General features: G+C 41.6%; 1 protein-coding gene across 1 annotated transcript in view; it reads left to right on the forward strand.

The window, feature by feature from the left end:
• Window positions 1–26,663, forward strand: part of frmpd3 (FERM and PDZ domain containing 3) — a 474,907-nt gene that overhangs the window by 434,831 nt on the left and 13,413 nt on the right. The window contains exons 13-14 of the mRNA XM_063059815.1: window positions 1,687–1,866; window positions 8,387–8,522. Of these exons, the coding sequence (XP_062915885.1) occupies window positions 1,687–1,866; window positions 8,387–8,522 (316 nt within the window). The remainder of the gene's footprint in view (window positions 1–1,686; window positions 1,867–8,386; window positions 8,523–26,663) is intronic.

The raw sequence follows: 26,663 nt of genomic DNA on the forward strand, positions 1-26,663 counted from the left end.
GGCAATCCATTATATGCACTGATTTTGTTAATTTACAGTCAATCAAAAGAACACGGCTGCATACACTGGATGAATTCCAACACCGATAACTATTAGGAACCACAATTTTATTTTTACTTAGCAAAACAGTGCAGGGTAGGCCTTTCCAGCCCTTCAAGCCATGCTGCCCCAGCAACCCCCAACAAACCTGATTAATCGTAACCTAATCACAGGACAAAATGTACTGGTCCCAAAGTGCCCCAATTAACCAGAATCCACTGAATTAAGAAAACAGATAATACATGTTCTGAAAATTAGAGAGAAACTAAATTAGCCATGCTAATTAGGAAAAAAATGGAATCTCTTGCAAAGAAACATATAAAATCAAGAAGTACAATAATGACTATGCTGCATGCATACCAAAAGGATATATCATATAGCACCAACTTTGCTGAATTATTTTAAAAAGATACAAAACAAAGCAAAATAAGTAAGGCGGTAACTGTAATCTACCTAATTTTCAAAAGGCTTTGGATACTGTACCCCGCCATAACATAAAAATAATATCATGGGATACCGTTTCAGAGAACAAATAGCAAAATCAATTGTGAGTTAACTTGCTTCAGGACAGAAAGCAGAGAGTGGGAGCAAAGTGGTAGCTATATATTGTCGAACAAGATGGGTGGTGGTGTTCCATAAAAATCAGCTTAACAATTACTTATGATCACAGTGATCACCATATACATCTAAATTTGCAGGTACAACTATATGGTGGGGGGAAGGAACAGGCAATACTGAGGAAGAATGCAATGAGTAATAAGAGGACATTAACAAACATGTAGAATGGGCAAATAATTAGCAGGTGAAATTCAGCAAGATAATTCTAAGGCACGTTTTAGCCAGAAGCACAGGGAAGTCATCTATTATTTGGAAATGGGGCTGGAGTGGGTAGAGGAACAAAGGAACCTCAAAGTACAAAGTAAAAGCTGTATCACAGGTTAACAACATCATAAGCTGTTAAAGTTTATTTCTTGAGGGTTCAAATAGAAAAGTAGGTAAATATTCTGAACCAGTTTTGAATCTTGGTTAGAGCAAGAGTACTACATACAATTTGGTCACCTTATTATAATAAGAATACATTTCCTTTGTTACTGGAGAGGGTGTCAAGGAGCCTTACAAAGGTGATACCAGAAATGCAAGAGATTTCAAGAAAGGTTGAACGGCATCTCTTTTCTCATGAGGATCGGCTAGGAATGACCTAATGGACATCTTTAAAAAGAAGAAAACTTTCGACCAGAACACAGAAGAAATGTTTCCACTTATGGGGAAGAGCAGAAGTGGAAGCTATCAATATAAGACAGTCACCAGAAATCCAAAAGGGAATTAAGAAAAAAATTCTTTACCAAGAAAATGGCAAGAATGTAGCCATTAACCTAGCGAGTTTGTTGAAACAAGGAGTGTAGACACAATTAAGAGAAGAAAGGACAAATAGACAACAGAGGAACACATTGGCAGGTTTGTGTGAGCAAAGGCAGCAGGAGGTTTGAGTGGACCATAAATGCCAACAAGGACTGGTTAGATTGAATAATTTGTTTTGGCACAGCCTTTGTATTCCTAGGTACTCCTATGAGATTGGTTTACTGGAAGCTATTTGCATTAAGCAGTTGAAATGTATAATTTTTCATCTTCACATTTTTCTAAAAACAGGATGCAAAGCAATCAGAAATGACTTTGCTAGTTGGGCCACAGCATGGCATCAGCCATGTTATAGACCTGAAAACAAATCTCACCACTATCTTAGCAGAGTTTGGCCGAGTGAACCGAATTCAGTTGTTCAAAGAGAAGGAGAACGTGGCTCGGGTTGAGCTAACCATCTCAGAAACTAAGGTATGAGAATACATATAACATTCTTACCATTAACATCACTGGCAGGATGTAGAACTCATGAATGATGAGACCATTACCACAGAGCAGTCATTGTGTGCACTTGTGGAGTTATGACTTGTTATCACTTTGAAATATGATTAGCTTTTGGTATAATACCATTGCTGAAAGCATTATGCAATGTATAAAGGTGTATTCCTCATCATGAAGGCACATTGTAACTGAAGGGCAAAAGTAAAAGCAGTGTGACAAATAGCAACTTTCCAAGAGGATACTTTGGATTTCCAAAACAGAAGGTAAAAGCAGGGAGTATTTTTTGAGCACAAGATGCTCATTTTAAAAAACAACTCCAGTGCAGCCTTGAAAGGAACAGTGAGTGTTGCTGCATTCTGGGAAGGGAGGAAAAGAATGATCTTGGACAAGTACAGATACTGTGCTGCACAGTTGCACAGAAATTGAAATGCTCCCGCACACATAGACTTTGTTGCCATGTAAAAATTTCCTGTTCAGATCAATGATTGGTCCACACAGCTGTAAAAAAAATTAGAAGGAACATTGCTTATACTGTTAGTATAAGCACATAATTTTACAATATTGTTTTACAATGTAAGCTTGGTGGAGCAAGTGTGGCAGAATGCTCCAATATCTGCCATATGTTTATGCTCTTTCCAGACATCAAGCATCCCTTGTCTTGCACCATGCAGCAAGAAAACAGCAATCCTGCAGACAGTACCTAATGCCTGGATGACAGAAACGTGGTTGCTGCTGTATGAGGGCCATCTGATTCATCCATCCTGATGGCCCTTTGAAGAATGTGACTGGCAACCATGCTTACCAGCTCTGTCTGGTTGTATGCCTCTTTTGCACCTGCTACTGATCTTCCAAAGCCAGCAGATGGAAAGTATTAGCTTTCAGAATACCTTTATTTAGATAGAGTTCGATTGCAAACATTCATAAATGGTCTTGCAAAACAAACTGTACAGCCATTTCATACACTGTGGAATAACCTCCACAGATCCATTGAAGAAATTACTTCTTTAATTATGCTCTCCTCTGATGAATTAGTCTGAAGAGAAGGCATTTTTTTGCACTTTTTCATGTAATTTTTTTATGGTTGCATAGAATATTTAGTAAGGATTTCAGTTCTGATCATCAGTATAGAAAATTCAGAATTCAGTTGATGGTTTCACCTTTAGCTACTTGTCAGATTTTAGATTTAGAGAAGGTAGCAACTTACTGTGCTTGGCTGATTATTTTCAGAGACATCAATTTATTTATAAATAAAAGCAAACCGCCTTTGTAACAAAGTGCTTATTAAGTCCATGCCATAGAGGCAATACACTTATAGGAGTTTAATGTTCTATCTGTCCTACCACATAAAACTGTTTATAAATTCTATTTATGTAACGCATCAATTTATCATTTCTATTCAATGCTATCAACCCTGCTTGTTGCACTCAGCAACATTATCACATTTTTGAGTTATCGCGCTGATAAAGCCCTTCGGGGCATCTTCAGAAAAGGTTAATGTGTACTAGTTGGAGGGAGGTTTTGGTTTGTGGGAACTGGATTGTGCTGAACATTAGCTTTTGACATATTGCAGAGTTGACAGCAAGAGCAGCTTGGAGCAAGGCACACTTCTTCAGAGCCTGCATACAATGCTGGGCCTGTGCAAACCTCACCATACTGAACTAGAAATGGAAATACCTTGATTCACCAGTACTGCTGCCGTGTAAAGCTCCTAAAGGAATGATGGTGATGGGAAGGCAATACATAATGATGTAATATCATCTTAACCATATTCCATATCATTTTGGGGGACTAATATTCTTGCAGGCAGGATGACTAGAGCTATTGGGAGTGGTTTAGGCTAATATGGCAGAGGATGGGAACCAGGATTACAGAGCTGAGGATGAGCCAGCCGGTTTACAAGTAGATGATGGGTATAATATGAATGTAAGGAAGGATAACCCAATGATTGGGTACGAATGCAGACAGAGCAAAGAGTTAAATTGTACCCCAGAGGCAAACTTCAAAAAGGCGAAGAATGCAGGACTGAAGGTGTTGTATTTAAATGCATGTAGCTTTCAGAATAAGGTGGACGAACTCATGGCACAATCAGAGAATAATTGGTATGACATTGTGGGCATCACTGACTATAGTTAGCAGCTTGACATCAAAGGATATACATTGTATCAAAAGGACAGGCAGAAAGGAATAGGCTGTGGTGTGGTTCTGTTGGTAAGAGATGGAATTATGTCTTTAGAAAGAGGTGACATAGGGTCAGAGAATGTTGAATCTTTGTGGGTGGAGTTAAGAAATTGCAAGGGTGAAAAAAATATCATGGGAATCATATATAGGCCCCCAAATAGTAGCCAAGATGTGGGGTTGAGATTGCAAAGGGAGCAGGAAAAGACATGTATTAAGGGTAATGACACAATTGTAATAGGGACTTCAATAGGCAAGGGGATTGGGAAAATCAGGTTGGTGTTGGATCGTAAAAGAGGGCATGTGTTGAATGCCTACTAGATGGCCTTTTAGAGCAGCTTGTGCTTGAGCATAGTCAGGGAAAGGCTATCTTAGACTGGGTGTTGTGTAATAACACAGATCTTATTAGGGAGCTTAACGTAAAGGAACCCTTGGGAGTTAGTGATCATAATATCATTGAATTCATACTGCAATTTGAGAAGGAGAAGCATAAATCACGCATATCAGTATCGCAATGCAATAAAGGGAATTACAGAGGCATGAGAGAGGAGCTTGCCCAGGTGGATTGGAGGAGGATATTGCCAGGGATGACGGCAGAGCAGAGATGGGTAAAGTTTCTGGGAATAGTTCACAAGGCACAGGACAGATATGTCCCACAGAGGGAGAAGTTCTCAAATGGCAGGAGTAGGCAACCGTGGCTGACAAAGGAAGTCAAGGACTGCATAAAGCCAAGGAAAGGGCCTAGAAAGGTAGCAAAAGTGAGTGGGAGGTGGATGACTGGGAAGCTTTTAAAAATCCAACAAAAGGCAACTAAAAAAGCAATAAGAAGGCAAAAGATGAAATATGAGGGCAGACTAGCCAATAATATAAAGCTACCAAAAGTTTTATCAGTTATATAAAAAGCAAAAGGGAGGTGAGAGTTGATATTGAACCACTGGAAAAGATGCTGGTGAGATAGTAATGGAGGACAAAGAAATGGCAGATGAACTTAATGGGTACTTTGCATCTGTCTTCACTGTGGAAGACACTAGCAGTGTGCCAGAGGTCAGTGAGTGTCGTTGCTATTACAAAGGAAAAAGTGCTAGGCTAACTCAAAGGACTTAAAGTGGATAAGTCACTCGGGCCAGATGGACTTCATCCCAGAGTCCTGAGAGAGGTTGCAGAAGAGACAACAGATGATATTTCAAGAATCACTTGATTCTGACATGGTCCTGGAGGACTGGAAGATTACAAATGTCATTCCACTCTTTAAGAAGAGAGAAAGTCAAAAGAAAGGAATTTGTAGACCAGTTAGCCTAACCTCAGTGGTTGGGATAGTGTTGGAGTCTATTACTAAGGATGAAGTTTCTTGGTACTTGGAAACTAATGATAAAATAAGTCAAAGTCAGTATGGTTTCTGTAAAGGGAAATGTTGCCTGACAAATCAGTTAGAGCTCTTCGAGGAAGTAACAAGCAGGATGGACAAAAAAGAGGCAATGAATGTCATTTAATTGGATTTTCAGAAAGCGTTTGATAAGGTGCCACACATGAGGCTGCTTAACAAGATAAAATCCTATGGCGTTACAGGGAAGATATTGGCATGGATAATGGAATGGCTGACAGGCAGGAGGCAACGGATGGGCTCCGGTGACTAGTGGTGTTCTCAGGGGTCAATATTGGGACCACTGCTTTTCATTTTGTTTGTCAATGATTTAGATAATGGAATTGATGGCTTTGTGGCAAAGTTTGCGACTGAAGTGAAGATAGGTGGGGGATAAGTAGCGCTGAGGAAGCAATGCGATTGCAGCAGGACTTAGACAATTTGGAAGTATGGGCAAAAAAGATAGAATACAGTGTTGGGAAATGTATGATAATGCATTTTTGTATAAGGAACAATACAGCGGACTATTATCTAAATAGGGAGAAGGTTCAAACATCGGAGGTGCAGGGGGACTTAGGAGTCCTCATATAAGACCCCCAGAAGGTTAATTTGCAGGTTGAGTCTGTGGTGAAGGAGGCAAATGCAATGTTAGCATTTACTTCAAGAGGAATAGAATATAAAAGCAAGGAGATAATGCTGAATCTTTATAAGACACCAGTCAGGCTGCACTTAGTCCTTTTATTATTTTATTATTTAATAACATTTATAAACCTAATAAATGTCCAATCTTGTCTGACCTGTTAATTTTGCTCTGAAAATAGCAGAGTTTCACTGTTGCATTCCCCTATGAACTACAGCCCTGAATCTCCTTATATTCTCTTCTCTAACTTCCCATTAACACAGTTAGAGCCACAGCAGCAATTTTTTAAGATCCAATAGGATAAAGGAATGAAAGAAAAGGAAATAAAGAAGATGTGACAATGTAGAAAACTGTGGTTAATATGTTTTGCATTCCAGAGAGCTAGTATCAACACAGACTGGTTGGGCTGAATGGCCTGCATCTATGTTGCATGTTTTATATTACTTTCTTTCTGTCAGATTCAAACTTCTTCAGCAAATAGATGGAATTTGTACCAATAGTCATGCCACAGAGCTTAAAGGTACACTGACATTGATATGTATATATTGAACTGCTTTGCCTTCATGAAAAAGAAGCAAACCAATGCAAATCATAAACTACATTTGTTAAACAAAATGCTCCATAACGATTTACATGCAAGCATATATTAGATTATATACTTCCATGGATATACATAAATATCAATTATGAATGTCATCAATCTGTGAAATTTCCTAACTTCCAAGATCCCCTTATCTGCAAGGGAGTCATTGGCATCTGTGAAGTCTCTAACTGCTCTCAGTTCTGATGGATTACATCTTCCTGTAGAATGTAGACAATGTGCTATCCATTCACTTTTGGGACTGTGGTGCTTCCTGAATCATGTCCTGCCCCATAAAGGTGAAACATAAAACCAATCCAGCAATTCAGTGGTCTGGTTATCATCCAATTAATCCATAAAAGCATTTTGATACCTATCACCTATTTTCATATATAATCCCTCACTCATAATACTCCTACAAACTTTCCATTTCTGTAAATTGACTGAAGTCTGGCATTCAGAGCTCATTCACGATTTCTTCCATTTAAAACTGCTTCTCCAGACAGATTACTCACACAGAAAACAGCAGCCAGAACATCAAACACCAAACCCCCACAACCCTCACACAAAAAAACTAACATCCCCTACACAGAAAACGGCACTGAGAACAAACCCCAAACCAAAACATGCCTGCAAACCACATTCCAGAATCACAACTTGAGTGAAGATATCCCATATTATTGAACATCTCTTCCATAAAGGAGGCTGTCATACACATCTGCTCAATACTTTCAGAGTTCTATCCAAATGTTCTTAGTTAGCAATCTATTCATCATAGAACTAGGCTAAAGTGTTCCTTCAATGTTTTTATATCTTTGTAAGAGATATCATCGTAGTACCATTGCTTCACTATTGTCTTCAACCCTGCTACCAAGAATAACATTATTCTCCCCTTTCTGTAAATGGCTGCATTACTCTGTCTCTGTCCTCTCCTAGGAATTTAAATAATATTACTGGATCCCAGAAACATCTCTCGTTGCTCCCAGTATAAGTACCATGGCTGAGTCCTGTCACCCTTTTACAGCTTGTCTGTTTATCCATCAAATCCACTGCTTGCATCAAGACCACTGTACCTAGAAAGCCCTGTTCTATATTACCTTGGTTACTGCCCTGTACTCCCTCAAGCAACATCATCCCAAACTCATTGCCAATGTAATGTTGCTGTTCCCTATGCAGTATTACCAGTAAGTCAGCCTTTGTTGAAGATGGTCAATGCTCAGCTAACAGAAGTGACTTGTGCAATAATGTCATCTGTTGTGGTACATACAGTTTCTAAACATGCACTCTTAGTCATATTTGATACCATTTTCCTTTAATATTTTGCCTGAGATACTTATGTCATTAATTAACCCAATCAAGCAACAATCTATTAAGATCATTGTTATCCTTCATCCAAGCAGCCTTTTCCTCATGTGTGAACATATATTCTGTCTGCGGGCAGGATATTTGATGAAAGGATGAAAGACACTTTGCATCATAACCACCTCACACAATGTTGAGACAGAGATCTGTACGTATAGACACATAATCCAGCTCCAAGTATTCCTAGTTTTCCTTAGTCCTCCTTAGTCCAGACTTTCCCAATTATTACCACACCAGCCAGCAGAGGTTTCCATGGACCACCATGGGAACTTGAAGCAATTCCTGATACTGATGCTGAAAAGTGGATGCCCTTATGAAATCCACTAGTGAATATCTGACAACATTAACTTTTATACTCTTTTTCTTTTTCCAGCCTATCGTGTTGCTGATGGAGTCAACAGAAGCTGTAAATTTTGCTTGCCTGATAGCAGGTTATTACAGATTATTTATTGACACAAAGAAGATGATATTTTGTAGCGCCAATATGCAACCTCAAGTGAACAAGGCAGGTATGCTTGGTACGTTAATAGTTTCAATTTTGAAGTTTTTTTTGCGGGTAACAGTCACATTTGCTCATAGGAGTTATAATGGTCACTACTTGTGTTAATCATTATGTCACAAAACTGAATGAACTTAATGAATACATGTCTGTCTGTTTACAATGCAAAAATAATCACACTGATTAAGGTGACTCTTTCATCAGGTATTTTAATTCACTGAGCTAGGTCGTAAATATGAATGAAAGTTTTGGATTTGTAATTGGTCTATTATTGTCACTTGTACCGAGATACAGTGAAAATCTTGATTATATACTCCTACAAAATCCTACAAAAGGTACTGGGTACAGCACACTCCGTCATGGCTAAAGTCCTCCCCATCACTGAGCTCATCTACATGGAGTGTTGTCACAGGAAAGCAGCGTTCACCATCAGAGACATTCACCACCCAGGTCATGCTCTCCTCTCACAGCTGCCATCAGGAAGAAGGCACAGGAGCCTCAGGACTCACACCACCAGGTTCAGGAGCAGTTATTATCCCTCAGCCATCAGACTTCTGAACCAAAGGGGATAACATAACTTGTCTTCACTTGCCCCATCAATGAAATGTTCCCACAACCTGTCGACACACTTTCAAGGACTCGTCACCTTATGTTCTCAATACTTATTGCTTATTTACTTATTATTATTATTAGTTATTATTGTTATTATTATTTCTTCTTTCTTTCTCTGTTTGCACAGTTTGTTCTCTTATGCACACTGATTGTACATTAAGCTTGTGCAGTCTTTCATTGATTCTATTATGGTTATTGGATTTATCGTGTATGCCTGCAAGAAAATGAATCTCACCGTGGAATAAGGTGACATATATGTCATTTGATAATAAAATTACTTTGAACTTTGTTCATACAGTTAAGTCATTACAAAGTGCACATAGGTTATACAAGCTAAACCAGCAACAGAATGCAGAATAAAATGTAGCATCCATAGAGAAAGTGCAGTGCAGGCAGCCAATAAAGTGCAAGATAATAATGAGATTGTGAAGTCAAGCCACACAAAATGCTGGAGGAACTCAGTAAGTCAGGATGTAGTTATGGTGGGGAATAAACTGTGGATGTTTCAGGCTGAGACCCTTCATCAGGACTGGAAAGGAAGGGGGCAAAAGCCTGGATTAGAAGGTGGGGAGAGGGGAGAGAACACAAGTGAAGGAGGTTAAGAATCCATCTTATTGTATTAAGAAATGATTTATTACAGCTGAGTACAAGCTGCATTTGCTTGGTGGTCCTTGCTTTCAGGATTTTTATATTCTGCCTGATTGCAGAGGGGAGAAGAGAGAATATTCAGGATAAAGTGTAGTCTTTTATGCTGCTTTACTAAGGCAGTGAGAAGTATGGGCAGTGTGTATAGATAGAGTTTATGTGTTTAAGAGTATGACAAAGTATAATATTGCAATGACATCTGCTGTGTTGTGTGATGGAGGCATCACTGGATGAAGTGCACTGCAGAGAAAGCTTAGAGCACTGCGTGCATGTGTTGTTTTCACAAATTGGATGCCACCTACAGTACACACAGAAATATGTTAGCAGTTCTTCATTCATATTTACACGCTGTCAATAGTCAGATTTCACCTTATCCCTACTAATGAGATTCATTCTCACAATCAAAGGGGAACACCATTTCCACAATTGGTTGATAAGTTATAACCTCAGTGAATCAATACTGCTTTGTTAGCTTTTACAAGGGTGGGGGGGAAGAGGGGATTACTATACAAACTGAAAATTTCAGACTGAGATTTCCAACTCTAGCCTCACAGTGTTGTCATTGATCCTGACAACAGAGAAAAGCCACTGAACAGACACTCTTCCAATCTGTAGAATTATGTTAGTGCATCTTTATAAGCAATCTTTTTTCTGTAACATTTAATGAAAGTGAAAAATTATTCAGTGGATGAAACCTATTAGGAAACAAGCAATTTCTGCACTTATTGCAAATTTTAAAGCAATATTATGGGCTCTCATTGCTTTCTTGCTTGCCGTTGTATTATTGAAAATTTTCTTTCTTTCAAGGATATACTTTTTCATAACATTTGCAACATACACATTCAAGGGCCCTTCATCTAGTGTTCTTGATATTTATTATTATTATTTCTTGTTTTATTTTTCTTTTTGTATTTACACAGTTTGTTGGGTTTTTTTTTGCATATTGGTTGTTAATCTGTCCTGTTGGGTGCAGGTTTTCATTGATTCTATTGTGCTTCTTCTATTTACTGTGATTGCACACAAAAAAATGAATCTTAGGGTTGTATATGGTGGCATATATGTACTTTGATAATAAATTTCACCTTGGAGCCAGTGTGCAGTGGGAATGAGACACTAGCTGTACATAGGAGATCTGACAGGGAGATTCTTAGTCACTGATAGCCAATCTGATTCCCAAAAGTTCTGATGTTGAGTCATTGCACTAAATGAATTTGTCTGTAGTCCTTTGTCTGATTGATTTGTGAACAAAGGTATTCTTCCACACAAACTTTCCTACAAGGACAGGTGGTTCAACTAAAAGAATCATTCCACAGCAACATTACCAGATTCTTCACAACACTTGGGAGAAATAGAACCTCAGCATATACAGTGGCACCTGTATGAGCTGCTTGGCATGGTGACACGTAAAGACAGTCATAAAAATGAAGCTACACTGGGTACATTTTCATTTACCCTTTTACCTGGAGATTCGAACATTGCATCTCTGTGGGCAAAAATGGTCTTGAATTGCCAGATAAAAGAAGAGTCATGAGTGATGGCTTCTGTGCTGGAATCTGGTATAGGCCATACCTGCACAATACAGGAGCACCCCTTATCCAAAATGTTTGGTCGGAAAGAGTTTCAGATTCCAGATTTTTTTCAGAGTTTTGAATAAGTAATGGATAGTTTGGGATCTCCAATATTTCTGATTCTGAATTTATGTTCTACAAGTAAGCAGTCATTGTCTTACATTTGTTCATCATTCATGTGTACCTATGCAAGCATTCAGCATGATGGATTTTCATCAGCAATCATCTTGGCAAACTCATCAATGAATTTCTTCATTATCAGCAGATACTCCATCACCACAATTCTTTAAACATTTAATGCTGTGCCTTTTCTTAAATTTCTGCAACCAGTCTGCCGAATATTCACGATTACCTTCAATTTTCAGTTTGGCATGATAGATCTTTGCTTGTTTCATGATCAGCATATCATTAAGTGGCATATGTTCACTCTGACACTGATGAATCATTCTTTCATACACAATCGAGATCTTCATTTTTTGCTTTTTGCAGTGTTTTTCTATTTTTCATTAACTTTTGTTCATTATGTATGTGATGTCATTTCTCTGAAATGTCTGTGGAACCTTCCCAGTGCCTTGTGGAATTTTCCATTTTAAATGTCATGTCAGCATTCAAAACAATTTCAGATTTTGGAGGCTTTCAGATTTTGGAAATTTGGATAAGGGGTACTCAGTCTGTAGTCACAAAACCACGAGCATCTAACCAGATTATTCCTGCAATTGAGAAGGAATTCATTTTCCAAATTTCCAGCTTGGCCATTTGCTCCACCTGACTTTTTATGCATGCCTTTTCTTCTCAGAATCATATTCCCCTTATCCTCAGATAACCAGACCTGCCAGTGAAGGGAACAAAGGATCAAATGGGACAGTTACCAAAGGACATGGCTTTATTATTTGTGCCAAAGGCCATTTTAAACAAATCCTCCTCAGTCTGCAGATAATGGTGGATCCAAGCATAAGATGATAATGACATCCAAGTACAGGAAAGATTTGGCCCGAATGCCTCCACTGCCTAGTGATCTGACCCCTCTTATACCTGCATCCTTCCCAATGGACTTGTCATAGAACGTGATATAAATTTTCTCAAGGCAAGAGGAGAGAACAGCCTTGAATAACTCCTGATTCAATTGAGAGACTCACTTTTCTACATCATCAATTAGGATTTAGTTTACTAGATGGGCAGAGGAAAGGATTCATTGTCTCTTTGGACAAAATGCACCATTCCCACTGATCCTTCGGAATCCCTGGCTCATAGCAGCTCAAAGTGGATGACATCATGAACCTCAGGGTCATACGTTAGTATCTGCAGGAGACATTGCTTCATCCATCATCAAAGATCCCCTTCATCTGGGCTGTACCATCTCCTTGCAGCTATCATCGGGCAGGAGGTACAGAAGTCCAACACCACCAGGTTCAAGAACAGCCACATTCAGTTCTTGGATCAAACAGCACAAACCTAATCACTAGAGATCAATAACACTATGACAACTTTGCATGAAAATTGACCTTTTTTTGTTCTAATTGTGTTCTTGCTTGTAAACATGTATAATTTAAATTTAATTTGTGTTATTCTTATGAATGCTAATTCTATGTTGCCATGTGCCTGTGATACTACTGCAAGTAAGCTTTTCATTGTATCTGTGCATAAATATTAGATTAGATTATGAGGACACTTAGTCCTCATTTATTGTCATTTAGTAATGCATGCATTAAGAAATGATACAATGTTCCTCCAGAATGATATCACAGGAACACAAGACAGACCAAGACTAAAACTAATAAAAACCACATAATTATAACATATAGTTACAACAGTGCAAAGCAATACCGTAATTTAGACAATAGATAATAGTTGCAGGAGTAGCCCATTCGGCCCTTCGAGCCAGCACTGCCATTCACTGTGATCATGGCTGATCATCCACAATCAGTATCCAGTTCCTGCCTGATCCCCATAACCTTTGATTCCGCTATCTTTAAGAGCTCTATCCATTTCTTTCTTGAAAGCATCCAGAGACTTGGCCTCCACAGCCTGCTGGGGCAGAGCATTCCATATATCCACCACTCTCTGGGTGAAAAAGTTTCTCCTCAACTCCGTTCTAAATGGCCTACCCCTTATCTTAAACTGTGGCCTCTGGTTCTGGACTCACCCATCAGCGGGAACATGCTTCCTGCCTCCAGCATGTCCAATCCCTTAATAATCTTATATGGTTCAATAAGATCCCCTCTCAGCCTTCTAAATTCCAGAGTATACAAGCCCAGTCGCTCCAATCTTTCGACATATGACAGTCCCGCCATCCCGGGAATTAACCATGTGAACCTACGCTGCACTCCCTCAATAGCAAGAATGTCCTTCCTCAAATTTGGAGTTAGAAATTTGATAAAGAACAGACCATGGGCACGGTAAAAAAGAGTCTCAAAGTCCCGATAGCCCCATCATCTCACGCAGACGGTAGAAGGAAGAAAAACTCTCCTTGCCATGAACCTCCAGCGCCGCAAACTTGCCGATGCAGCACCCTGGAAGCACCTGACCACAGCCGACTCTGAGTCCATCCGAAAACTTCGAGCCTCCGACCAGCCCTCCAACACCGAGCACCGAGCACCATCTCTGCTGAGCGCTTCGACCCCAGCCCCGGCCGCCAGCAACAGGCAAAGCTGAGGATTTGGGGCCTTCCCCCCCGGAGATTCTGGATCGCACAGTAGCAGCGGTAGTGAAACAGGCATTTCAGAAGTTTCACCAGATGTTCCTCTGTGCTTCTCATGTCCGTCTCCATCAAATCAGGATTGTGCACGGCATCCTACTTGACAGATTACAGATATTCATTCCAGAATGGCCGCTGCACGGCCATCTTCTCTTTGATAGTAAATATACTTGTGAATATGACAAAAACCTCGACCTTTCTTGACACTGACTTTGGAAGCACTCAAAAGACCGGTGTAAATTGCAAAAGGAGTGTATTTCTCACAAGCTGCTCTTCTGGACATCCAGACTGGCACACTCTGCCTCATCTGCAGGACTACATTGGCATATCCCTCACCTTAGAACATATACTCAGTGGCCTCTTTATTAGACATAGGAGTAATCCCGATGTGCTCTTCTGCTGTGATAGCCCATCCACTTCAAGGTTTGACGGGTTGTGTGTTCAGAGATGCTCTTCTACACTGTTGTAACACGTGATGATCTGAGTTTGGGTCACCTCTGTCAGCTTGAACCAGTCTGCCCATTTTCCTCTGACCTCTCTCATTAACAAGGCATTTTCACACACACAACTGCCACTCACTGGATTTTTTTCTTTGTTTTCACCTGTAAAAGCTAAAGTCTGTTGTGCATGAAACTTCTAGGAGGTCAGCATTTTATGAGATATTCAAACCACCCTGACTGGCACCAACATCATTCCATGGTCAAAGTTACTTTGATCACATATCTTCTTCATTCTGATGTTTAGTCTGAATAACAACTGAATAACTTGACCATGGCTGCAGAATTTTATGCAGTGAGTTGCTGCCACATGTTTGGCTAATTAGATATGTGCATTAATGAACAGGTGTTAATACACTAAGTGTATATGAACCAGAGTGAAAGCAAGTTATTCTCAGCTCTGTAGGAACATCAAAGAATGAGAAGTAAGATGTGGCCTATGCTACTAATGCTACCTGGGTAGAGCAGTTCATTCAACCCATTTTGGACAGTACATCCATAACATACACATGCAGTGTTCACTTATGGTCCAAACTGACCAAGAAAGTGTGCACTCTTCTGTTCTTCACATTGGCAATTATATCCCTATAAACGGAAAGGCAGTCAGTGATCTTCCAAACAACAGTAATTCTGCAGATGCTGGAAATTCAAGCAACACACATCAAAGTTGCTGGTGAATGCAGCAGGCCAGGCAGCATCTCTAGGAAGAGGTACAGTCGACGTTTCAGGCCGAGACCCTTCGTCAGGACTAACTGAAAGAGGAGTTAGTAAGAGATTTGAAAGTGGGAGGGGGAGGGGAGATCCAAAATGATAGGAGAAGACAGGAGGGGGAGGGATGGAGCCAAGAGCTGGACAGGTGATTGGCAAAGGGGATATGAGAGGATCAGGGGACAGGAGGCCCAGGGAGAAAGACAAGGGGGGGGACCCAGAGGTTGGGCAAGGGGTATAGTCAGAGGGACAGAGGGAGAAAAAGGAGAGTGAGAGAAAGAATGTGTGAATAAAAATAAATAACGGATGGGGTACGAGGGGGAGGTGGGGCATTAGCGGAAGTTAGAGAAGTCAATGTTCATGCCATCAGGTTGGAGGCTACCCAGACGGAATATAAGGTGTTGTTCCTCCAACCTGAGTGTGGCTTCATCTTTACAGTAGAGGAGACCGTGGATAGTCATGTCAGAATGGGAATGGGATGTGGAATTAAAATGTGTGGCCACTGGGAGATCCTGCTTTCTCTGGCGGACAGAGCGTAGGTGTTCAGCAAAGCGGTCTCCCAGTCTGCGTCAAGTCTCACCAATATATAGAAGGCCACATTGGGAGCACCGGACGCAGTATATCACCCCAGCCGACTCACAGGTGAAGAGTCACCTCACCTGGTGGTAAGGGAGGAAGTGTAAGGGCATGTATAGCACTTGTTCCGCTTACAAGGATAAGTGCCAGGTGGGAGATCAGTGGAGAGGGATGCGGGGGACGAATGGACAAGGGAGTCGCGTAGGGAGCAATCCCTGCGGAAAGTAGAGTGAGGGGGAGGGAAAGATGTGCTTAGTGGTGGGATCCCGTTGGAGGTGGCGGAAGTTACGGAGAATAATATGTTGGACCCGGAGGCTGGTGGGGTGGTAGGTGCGGACCAGGGGAACCCTATTCCTAGTGGGGTGGCGGGAGAACGGAGTGAGAGCAGATGTGCGTGAAATGGGGGAGATGCGTTTGAGAGCAGAGTTGATAGTGGAGGAAGGGAAGCCCCTTTCTTTAAAAAAGGAGGACATCTCCCTCGTCCTGGAATGAAAAGCCTCATCCTGAGAGCAGATGCGGCGGAGACGGAGGAATTGCGAGAAGGGGATGGCATTTTTGCAAGAGACAGGGTGAGAAGAGGAATAGTCCAGATAGCTGTGAGAGTCAGTAGGCTTATAGTAGACATCAGTGGATAAGCTGTCTCCAGAGATAGAGACAGAAAGATCTAGAAAGGGGAGGGACGTGTCGGAAATTGACCAGGTAAACTTGAGAGCAGGGTGAAAGTTGGAGGCAAAGTTAATAAAGTCAACGAGCTCAGCATGCATGCAGGAAGCAGCGCCAATGCAGTCGTCGATGTAGCAAAGGAAAAGTGGGGGACAGATAGCAGAATAGATACGGAATATAGACTGTCCACAAGGCCAACAAAAAGGCAGGCATAGCTAGGACCCATACGGGTGCCCATAGCTACACCTTTAGTTTGGAGGAAGTGGGAGGAGCCAAAGGAGAAATTATTAAGAGTAAGGACTAATTCCGCTAGACACAGCAGAGTGGTGGTAGAGGAGAATTGATTAGGTCTAGAATTCAAAAAAAAGTGGAAAGCTTTGAGACCTTCCTGATGGGGATGGAAGTATATAGGGACTGGACATCCATGGTGAAAATAATGCGGTGGGGGCCAAGGAACTTAAAATCATCACTAAAAGTTTAAGAGCGTGAGAAGTGTCACGAACATAGGTCGGAAGGGATTGAACAAGGGGGGATAAAACCGTGTCAAGGTATGCAGAAACGAGTTCAGTGGGGCAGGAGCAACCTGAGACAATAGGTCTGCCAGGACAGGCAGGTTTGTGGATCTTGGGTAGGAGGTAGAAACGGGAAGTGCGAGGTGTGGGAACTATAATGTTGGTAGCAGTGGATGGGAGATCCCCTGCGCGGATAAAGTTGGTGATGGTGTGGGAGACAATGGCCTGGTGCTCCTTAGTGGGGTCACGATCGAGGGGCAAATAAGAGGAGGTATCCGCGAGTTGTTACTGAGCCTCGGCAAGGTAGAGGTCAGTACGCCAGACTACAACAGCACCCCCCTTATCGGCGGGTTTAATAGTAAGGTTAGGATTAGTGCGGAGGGAGTGAAGAGCTGAGCGTTTGGAAGGAGTGAGGTTGGAATGGGGACAAGATGCGGTGAAGTCAAGACGGTTGATGTCCCGTCTGATCCGGTTGAATCGCCAGTTATAGGACAGATTCAACTCAAACAGTGATGACCTTGGAGAACATTTTGTAATTCACATCAAGCAGTGAATTGAATCGCCAACTATTGGTCACTTTCATTTCCTCAGTCCGCACGCAGATGAGGATCATACTGTCCTTTCTTTGGATTCTGTACTCTATAGAATCAGAATCAGGTTTAATATTATTGGCTAATGTCATGAAATTTGTTGTTTTGTGACAGCAGTACATTGCAATACATAATTTTTTTAACTATAAATTGCAAAAGGAAATATATATTAAAAAATTAAACGATGCGAGTAGAGTAAAAAGAGAGCGAAAAAGAATAGTGAGGTAATGTTCATAGGTTCAATGTCCATTCAGAAATCCAAAGGCAGAGGGGAAGAAGCTATTCTTGAAATGATGAGTGTGTACCCTCAGGCTCCTGTATGTCCTCCTTGATGTTAGCAATGAGAGGAGGGCATCTCCTGGGTGATGGGTATCCTTAATGATGGAAAGCACCTTGTTGAAGCATTGCCTTTCGGAGGTGTCCTCAACGCTGGGGAGGCTAGTGCCCATGCTGGAGCTGGCTGAGCTTATAACTTTCTTCAGCTTTTTCTGATCCTGTGCAGTGGCCTCTCTATACCAGACAGTGATGCAAGCAGTCAGAATGCTCTCCAAGGTACATCTGTAGAAATTTGCGAGAGTCTTTGGTGACATACCAAATCTCCTCAAACTCCTTCTTTGTAAATGCATCAATATGTTGGGCCTAGGATAGATCCTCAGTGACGTTGACACCCAGGAACTTCAAACTGCTCATTCTTTCCAGTGCTGATCCCTTAATGAGGACTGGTGTCTGTTCTCACAACTTACCCTTCCTGAAGTCCACAATCAATTCCTTGGTCTTATTGACACTAAGTGCAAGGTTGTTATTGCGACATCACTCAACCAGTTCATCTATCTCCCTCCTGTATGTCTCCTTATCACCACCACAAATTCCACCTACAATAGTTGTGTCATCAGAAAATTTATAGATCGGCTTTGAGCTGTGCCTAGCCACACAATCATAGGTATTGAGACAGCAGAGCAATTGGCTAAGCACGCATCCTTGAGGTGTGCCAGTGTTGATCGTCAGCGAGGAGGAAATGTTATTTCTGATCCACACTGACTGTTGTCTCCAGGTGAGGAAGTCAAGAATCCAGTTGCAGAGTGAAGTACAGAGGCTCAGGTTTATGGAGACTGTTGTTTAGAACTGAGGGCATGATTGTGCTGAACACTGAGCTGTAATCAGTTAATAGTAGCCTGATGTAGGTATTACTACTGTCTGGATGACCCAAGGCTGAGTGGAGAGCCAGTGAGATTGCATCTGTTGTACTTCCATGGTTGTGATAGGCAAACTGCAGTGGGTCAAGGCCCTTGCTTAGGCAGGAGTTGATTCTGGCCATGCCCAACCTCTCAAAGATTAGATGTGAGTGCAACCGAGTGACTATCGTTGAAGCAGCTCTCCCTGCTCTTCTTGATTGTTGCCCTTTTGAAGCAGGTGGGAACCTCCAAATGCAGCAGTGAGTGAGTGAAGATGTCCTTGAACACATCTGCCAGGTGAATGGCACAGGTTTTTAATGCTATACCAGGTCACCATCAGGACCTGATGCCTTGTAAAGGTTCATCCTCTTGAAAGATATTCTGGCAGCATCCTCTGAGTCAGAGATTACAGGGTCACCAGATGCTGCAGGGAATCGCACTGCTGTGGCTTTATATTCGCATTCAAAGCACGCATAAAAGGCATTGAGGTCATTAAGGAGTAAAGCATCACAACCATTCATGATGTTAGGTTTCCCTATGTAGGAAGTAATGGCCTGCAAACCCTGCCAGAGCTGACATGCATCCAATTCTGCCTCTGACTTCAATTGGAATTGTTTCTTCTGTCCTTAAAATATCCTTCTGTAGGTCATACCTGGACTTCCTGTATAGTTCTGGATCATCAGTCTTGAATGCCACAGATCTAACCCTCAGCAGACTACAAATCCCTCGGTTCATTCACAGCTTTCGGTTTGGATATGTCCAGTACATTCTCAAAAGCACACACTCATCCATACAAGTCTTGAGGAAGGCAGTGACAACTGTGATACTTTCATTCAGGTTCAAAGATGAGTCCCTGCATATTGTCCAGTCCACCAACTCAGAGCAGTCCTTAAACATACCTCCACCTCCCTTGACCATACCTTCTGCACAGCCAGGTGTCATGCTTTCAAAGTGCGGGTATGGGATGGCACAGTAAGCTTTCTCGATACCAGAGGTCAAGTGCGTTGGCTTCTCTGGTTCCACAGGTGATATGTTGGTGGTAGTTGTTCAGAGATTTCTTCAAGCTGTCCTGGTTAAAATCCCTAAAATGATAGGGAAGACATTAGGGTGAGCTGTTTGCTGACTGATGATTATGAAGCTCAGCTCCTCCAGAGCCTGCCTGGCGTGGGCCTGAGGTGGTTTGTACACTGCCACCAGGATAATGGTGTAAAACTCCCTCAGCAGATAAAATGGATGACACTTGATCACTGGATGTCCCAGGTTGGGTGAGTAGGACTGAGACAGAATTGCCACATCTGTGCACCCATGATGGGATAATCATAAAGCATTCTCTACCTCCTCTACCTTTAAAAGTCTGAGCTGTCCTGTCTTTGCAGAGACATCGGGCTGCAAAATGGTGCGTGTGAACCATGTTTCTGTAAAGTACACGGCAGTCCCTGGTATCCCTCCGATACTGCAACCTTGCTCATAGGTCTTCAGTTTTACTTTCCGGAGAATATACATTCACCAGTAGGACAGTCAGGAGTGGGGGATCTAAATCCTTTGTGTTACTAACATGGCTGTAGGTATGCGGGACTTCCCCGTTTCCATTTTCTTAAAGGGGGATCTGCACACACGATCCAAGTCTGCAGTATGGGATCCACCAACATCATTGGATTTGAGTATTAATAGAATTTTTAAATGTCTTAAAACAATGTTGCTTACTGAAGCAACATTGGCTGTGCCTGTGGATTTCAGCAGTAGAAGGCCTAGACAGGAATATGTAGTGATTCCCATCGGGAAGAAACACAACCTTTTGACACCATCTTGAGAGACACAAGTGCCAGACATATCCTATAGCCAATGCTCTCTGGAAAGATGGATCCTGGGTTACAAGGGATATCCTCTATTCCTCTATTCCTGATACCAATTTGCAGTCTTAACCTTCGAAATGCTGTGGAAAATATTGCAGGTCTTTTAAAAATGAGGTTCAGATGCCCGCTTCAGTCCACTTATTAGCGCCATCTTCAAAAAGGCTGGGCTAATCCAACACCACAGAGCAAAGTACAATCCAGCCAGAAAGTTATCACTCCTGACAGTTTAACTCAACTCGAAGCAATGGATAGAGTTTGTCATCTCATCCAGAGTTAATGTTAGATGCAGGCTCATCCACTTGCTGTCACCCAAAACACACAAGATTAAGTATGCTACTGTAAATTCTACGAGGCTACACCTTCTGTAATTTTAAAATGTTTAGCTAACAACATCAGGCTGAAAGGATTAGACTTCCTTTAGGGCTCTGATAACAGAGCTCCCTAGTAAATCCTATCCTAGATAAAAGACAGGAAATTGTAGGCCCATGAGCCTGCCTTCACTGATTGGTAAGATGTTGGAGTCCATTATTAAGGATGAAGTTTCTGTGTACTTGGAAGCTCTTGATAAAAGAGGCCAAACTCAGCATGGCTTCCTTAAGGGAAAATCCATCCCACAAATCTGTTGAGGACATTACAAGCAGGGTAGACAAAAAAGAGTCAGTGGATGGTGTTTCCTTGGATTTTCAGAAGTCTTTGACAAGGTGCCACACATGAGATGGCTAAGCCTGATAAGAGCTCAGGGAAGGTACTAGCATGGGCAGAAGATTGGCTGACTGGCAGGAGGCAAACAGTGGCAATGAGGGGGACCTTTTCTGATGGGCTGCCACTGACTGTTGGTCTTACCAAGAGTCAGTGTCAGGTCTGCTTTGTTTCACATTATATATCAATGGTTTGGATGACAGAATTGATGGCTTTGTAGCCTAGTTTATAGATGATTAAAAAATAGGTGTAGGGCCAAGTCATGCTGAGGAAGCAGGGAACCAGCAGAAAGACTGAAACAGATTAGGAGAATGGTCAAAGAAGTGGCAGATGAAATACAGGCAACATACATCAAAGTTGCTGGTGAACGCAGCAGGCCAAGCAGCATCTGTAGGAAGAGGTGCAGTCGACATTTCAGGCCGAGACCCTTTGTCAGGACGAAGGGTCTCGGCCTGAAACGTCGACTGCACCTCTTCCTACAGATGCTGCTTGGCCTGCTGCGTTCACCAGCAACTTTGATGTATGTTGCTTGAATTTCCAGCATCTGCAGAATTCCTGTTGTTTGCGATGAAATACAGTGCAATATAGAACTGTATGGTCCTGCTCTTTGGTAGAAGGAATAAAGGTATAGACTATTTTGTAAACGGGGAACAAATTCAAAAATCTGAGGTGCTAGTCCTCATACAGGATTCCCTAAATGTTAACTTACAGGTTGAGTTGGTGGTAAGGAAGGCATATGATATATTAGCATTCATTTCAAGAAGTCTAGAATATAAAAGCAAGGATGTATTGCCAAGGTTTTATAAGGGACTGGTCAGGCTGCACTTGGAATATTGTGAGCCATTGTGAAGATGTTTCCTATGGTGGGGGAGCTAGAATCAGAGGGTGCAGCCTCAGAATAGAAGGATGTCCCTTTAGAACAGAGATTAAGAGTATTTTCTTTAGCCAGAGGGTAGTGGATCTGTGAAATTCGTTGCCACAGAGACTGTGGAGGCCAAGTCATTGGATATATTCAAAATATAATTATTGATTATTAAGAGCACCAAAGGTTATAGGGACAAGGCAGGAGATAATGAATCAGCCATGAATGGCAGAGCAGACTCAATGAGCAAAGGGTCTAATTCTGCTCCTATGTTTTATGGACTAATGGTTTTATGAACTGAGAGGATATCTCTACCCATTCAATAAAGGAGAATTTAGATCCTGGAGATTTTGAGACAAAGATCCAGGTTTGCTGATTCTTTCCCTCTTTGAGTTGCTCTTTGGGATCTAGTTTCATCGGCAGCTACAGTAACAAATTCTGCATGCTTTTCTGGAAATTATGCATTTCCCCCTCTTTTAGTCCACATCACAATTAGTGTGCTGTCAGATTTCCAAATCTCAATGAAAATCTGAAATTCCATTTAAACGTGGAGGTTCACCATAAAGCAGCTGAGATACCTGAAGACAAGAGGTTCTGCAGAATCTGGAAATCAAGAGTAACAGACACAAAATGCTGGAAGATCTGTTGAGTTCTCCAACATCGTGTGAGATACCTGAACATTACTTCTTCAAATGAATAATCATTTAACGGTCATTTAAATAGTTTATTTCAAAAACTTGAATTTTCATTTGTGATATAGATTTTGATTTTTGGCCTTTTAGCTTATTCATATGAATATATTTTTGTAGAAGATTTTAATGCCCACCACATATAAATAAAGCTAATGGCAGTCAGGAGTATTATGCTATTTCCCTCTCTCTTCCTCGGAAAGCTTTTAGGCTGTCTTAGAGAAGTTCTGGCTAAAAGCTCTTTATCTCTGGAATATTTTATGGATGTCAGAAAGGATAATAAACTTGGCTATGGACCTTTGTGTGGGCAAACAACTGGGAAATTTCCTCACAAATAGCATCTGTGTTGTAGCTAAGCCTTGGCTGCAGCTGTTTCAGTCAGCAAGCAGCTCTGAGGCAAATATTTAATGTTCTGATTTGAAATTAACACTAGAAGCCACCCAGCACTCAAACAAACCCTAAAAAAGTGAATCTGTGGAAGGAAGTCAATCGAGTTATTCAGTAAAGAACCAATATCTGACTTACAGGAGATTACAGGTGGAAGGAAACGTTGCTACAGCTAGTCCTGCCCATTCAGAAATGTTTTAAGCCTAACTCAGCTCAAATCCCTTTCCTTCAATAAACCTAGACCAATCATTTATTTGAGTTTAAATCATACACATTTTGAAACCACAAATATTCAAAAATTGTTACATTTATCTAGAACATTAGATAATTGTTACATCTAGAATGTCTGCAGATTTTCAGTGGTTTACAAAGGCACCTTCCAAGTAACTTGTTTTCATGGATGGAAAAAAAGATGGACAATTTTTAATATGCATTGATTGATTCAAATAGACAGCTTTGTTCTGTCAATTGAGGCAAAGTACAAAATAAACATGCGGGTGGAGTAATATAGATGACCAAGTTTGTGAAATGGATCAAAATGTTTAAATGGCAATTTACATGCATTCTATAAAATCAATTTGTTTTGTGTTTATCGTATCAATATATTATTATAATATTTTATCAACATCGTTATCTTTTTGCCAATCACATGCCAACATTGTATGCTAGATACATCAATAACTTTGTCAAATACTTTTATAAAAACATACAACAAAAGAAATAGAAAGAAATCAAACGTAACAACAGGAATTCTGCAGATGCTGCAGTCCTGATGAAGGGTCTCGGCCTGAAACGTCGACTAAAACTCTTCCAATAGATGCTGCCTGGCCTGCTGTGTTTACCAGCAACTTTGATGTGTGTTGCTAGAAAGAAATCAAAATCTTTTTTGCTACAGAGGAAATGATCTTCCAAAATCAGAAGTGATTGGGCAAGTATAATAGATAAAAAATGAAATTTTAAAGATTTTTTTAAGATTAGCTTATCTTTCTGCACAAAATGACCCAATGTTTTCAGTCCTTAATATAGTATGGCCAAGCATTCAAACTCAAGGGTAATGAAACAAGGAAGTTTGTAATATTGACATTTTCACCGAGATTTAGCACTGAGTCTGTCTGAAATTCCAAGCCTTGATTTGATCAAGAGTCATCAATTGCAAAGTGTGAATGCCAACACTTTATAATGTACTCTTAAGGAATGTCATTTGGTACCATTCTTACCCAAATCCCACTCCAAATGATTTAGCATTACAATAAATGTGAGCATTCCATTGCAGACATTCCTGACAGTGTTGTTTGCTGATGAAGTTGGAAGTAAAACATAACACGTGACTGTTTCAAAGAAGTGTAGGGGAAATATCCTTCGTGTTCTGGCCAATATTTAGCTTTCAAGCAAGATCAGTGAAGCAACACACACAAAATGCTGGAGGAATTCAGCAGGTCAGGCAGCATCCATGGAAATGCACCAACATTCGACATCTTATTTTCACTATGTATGTCCAGTCCCTATACAGCCCTCCACTCCCCATCAGAAAGGCCTCAAAGCTCTCCGTTTCTTTCTGGACACCAGACCCAGGCAGTTCCCCTCCACCACCACTCTCCTTCATCTGGTGGAACTAGTCCTGACTCTCAATAATTTCTCCTTCGGTTCCTCTCACATCCTTCAGACAAAAGGTGTAGCCATGAGCACTCACATGGATCCCAGCTATGTCTGCCTTTTTGTCAGCTATATGTTCCAAGCCTACACGGGTATCACTCCCCAACGTTTCCTACGCTACATCAACGACTGTATTGGTGCTGCCCCTTGCACCCATGGGGAGCTTGTCAATTTCATCAACTTTGCCTCCAACTTCCACCCTGCCCTCAAATTTACCTGGTCCATTTCCAACACCTCCATCCCCTTTCTCAATCTCTCCGTCTCTGGAGACAGCTTATCTACTGATCCCGCAGCTACCTGGACTATACCTCTTTCCACACTGTTACTTGTAAAACTACCATTCCCTTCTCTCAACTCCTCCATCTCTGTTGCATCTGCTCTCAGGATGAGTTTTTTTCATTCTAGAATGAAGGAGATGTCCTCCTTTTTCAAAGAAAGGGACTTTCCTACCTCCACCATCAATGCTGCCCTCACTCACATCTCTTCCATTTCGTGTACGTCTGCCCTCACCCCATCCTTTCGCCACCCCACCAGGGATAGGGTTCCTCTTGTCCTCATCTACTACCCCACCAGCCCCCGTGTCCAGCACATAATTCTCTGGAATGTCTGCCATCTCCAATAGGATCCCACAACCAAGCACATCTTTCCCTCACCCCCACTTTCTGCTTTCCACAGAGATCACTCCCTACACGCCTCCATTGTCCATTTGTCCCTCCTCACTGATCTCCCTTCTGGCACTTACACTTGCAAGTGAAACAAGTGCTACACCTGCCCCTACACCTCCTCCCTCACTACCATTCAAGGCCCCAAACAGTCCTTCCAGGTGAGGCGACATTTCACTTGTGAGTTTGTTGGAGTCATCTACTGTATCCAGTGCTCCTGGCGTGGCCTCCTGCATATTGGTGAGACTTGATGTAGTTTGGGAGACCACTTCACTGAACACCTTTGCACCATCCACCAGAAAAAACAGGATGTCCCAGTGACCACCCATTTTAATTCTACTTCCCATTTCTATTGCTTTATGTCAGTCCATGCCCTCCTCTACTGTCGTGATGAAGCCACACTCAGTTTGGAGGAACAACATATTATATTCCATCTGAGTAGCTTCCAACCTGATGGCATGAACATTTTCTCAAACTTCCAGTAATGCCCCCCTTCACCATTCCCCATTCACATTTCCTTCTCTCACCTTATCTCCTTACCTGCCCATCACCACCTTTCCTTTCCCTTCCCGTTCTTCCATTGTCTTCTATCCTCTCTCATCAGATTCCCCCTTCTCCAGCACCTTATCTCTTTCACAAATTCACTTCCCACCTCTTTACTTCACCCCTCCCCCCTCTCGGTTTTACCTTCTATTTCTTCCTCCCGTCCCCCCACCTTCTTATGCTGAGCTCATCTTTTTCCCCAGTCCTGGCAAAGGGTCTCAGCCCAAAACATCAACTGTTTACTCTTTTCCATAGACGCTGCCTGGCTTGCTGAGTTCCTCCAGCATCTTGTGTGTGTGCTTGGATTTCAGTATCTGCAGATTTTCTCCTGTTTGTAAATACTTGACATCTTGGGCTAAGATCTTCTTCAAAAATGGAAAGGAAGGGTAAAGATGACAGAATAAAAAAGTGGGGGACGGAAGGAGGATAGCTAGAAGTTGATAGGTGAAGCCAAGTGGATAGGAAAGGTAAAGAGTTGGAGAGAAAAGAATCTGATAGGACAGGAGAGTGGATTATAGGAGAAAGGGAAAGAGGAGGGGACCCATGGGGAGATGATAGGCAGGTG

Source organism: Mobula hypostoma, chromosome 10 (genome assembly GCF_963921235.1).
Source record: "Mobula hypostoma chromosome 10, sMobHyp1.1, whole genome shotgun sequence".
Lineage (NCBI taxonomy): Eukaryota > Metazoa > Chordata > Chondrichthyes > Myliobatiformes > Myliobatidae > Mobula > Mobula hypostoma.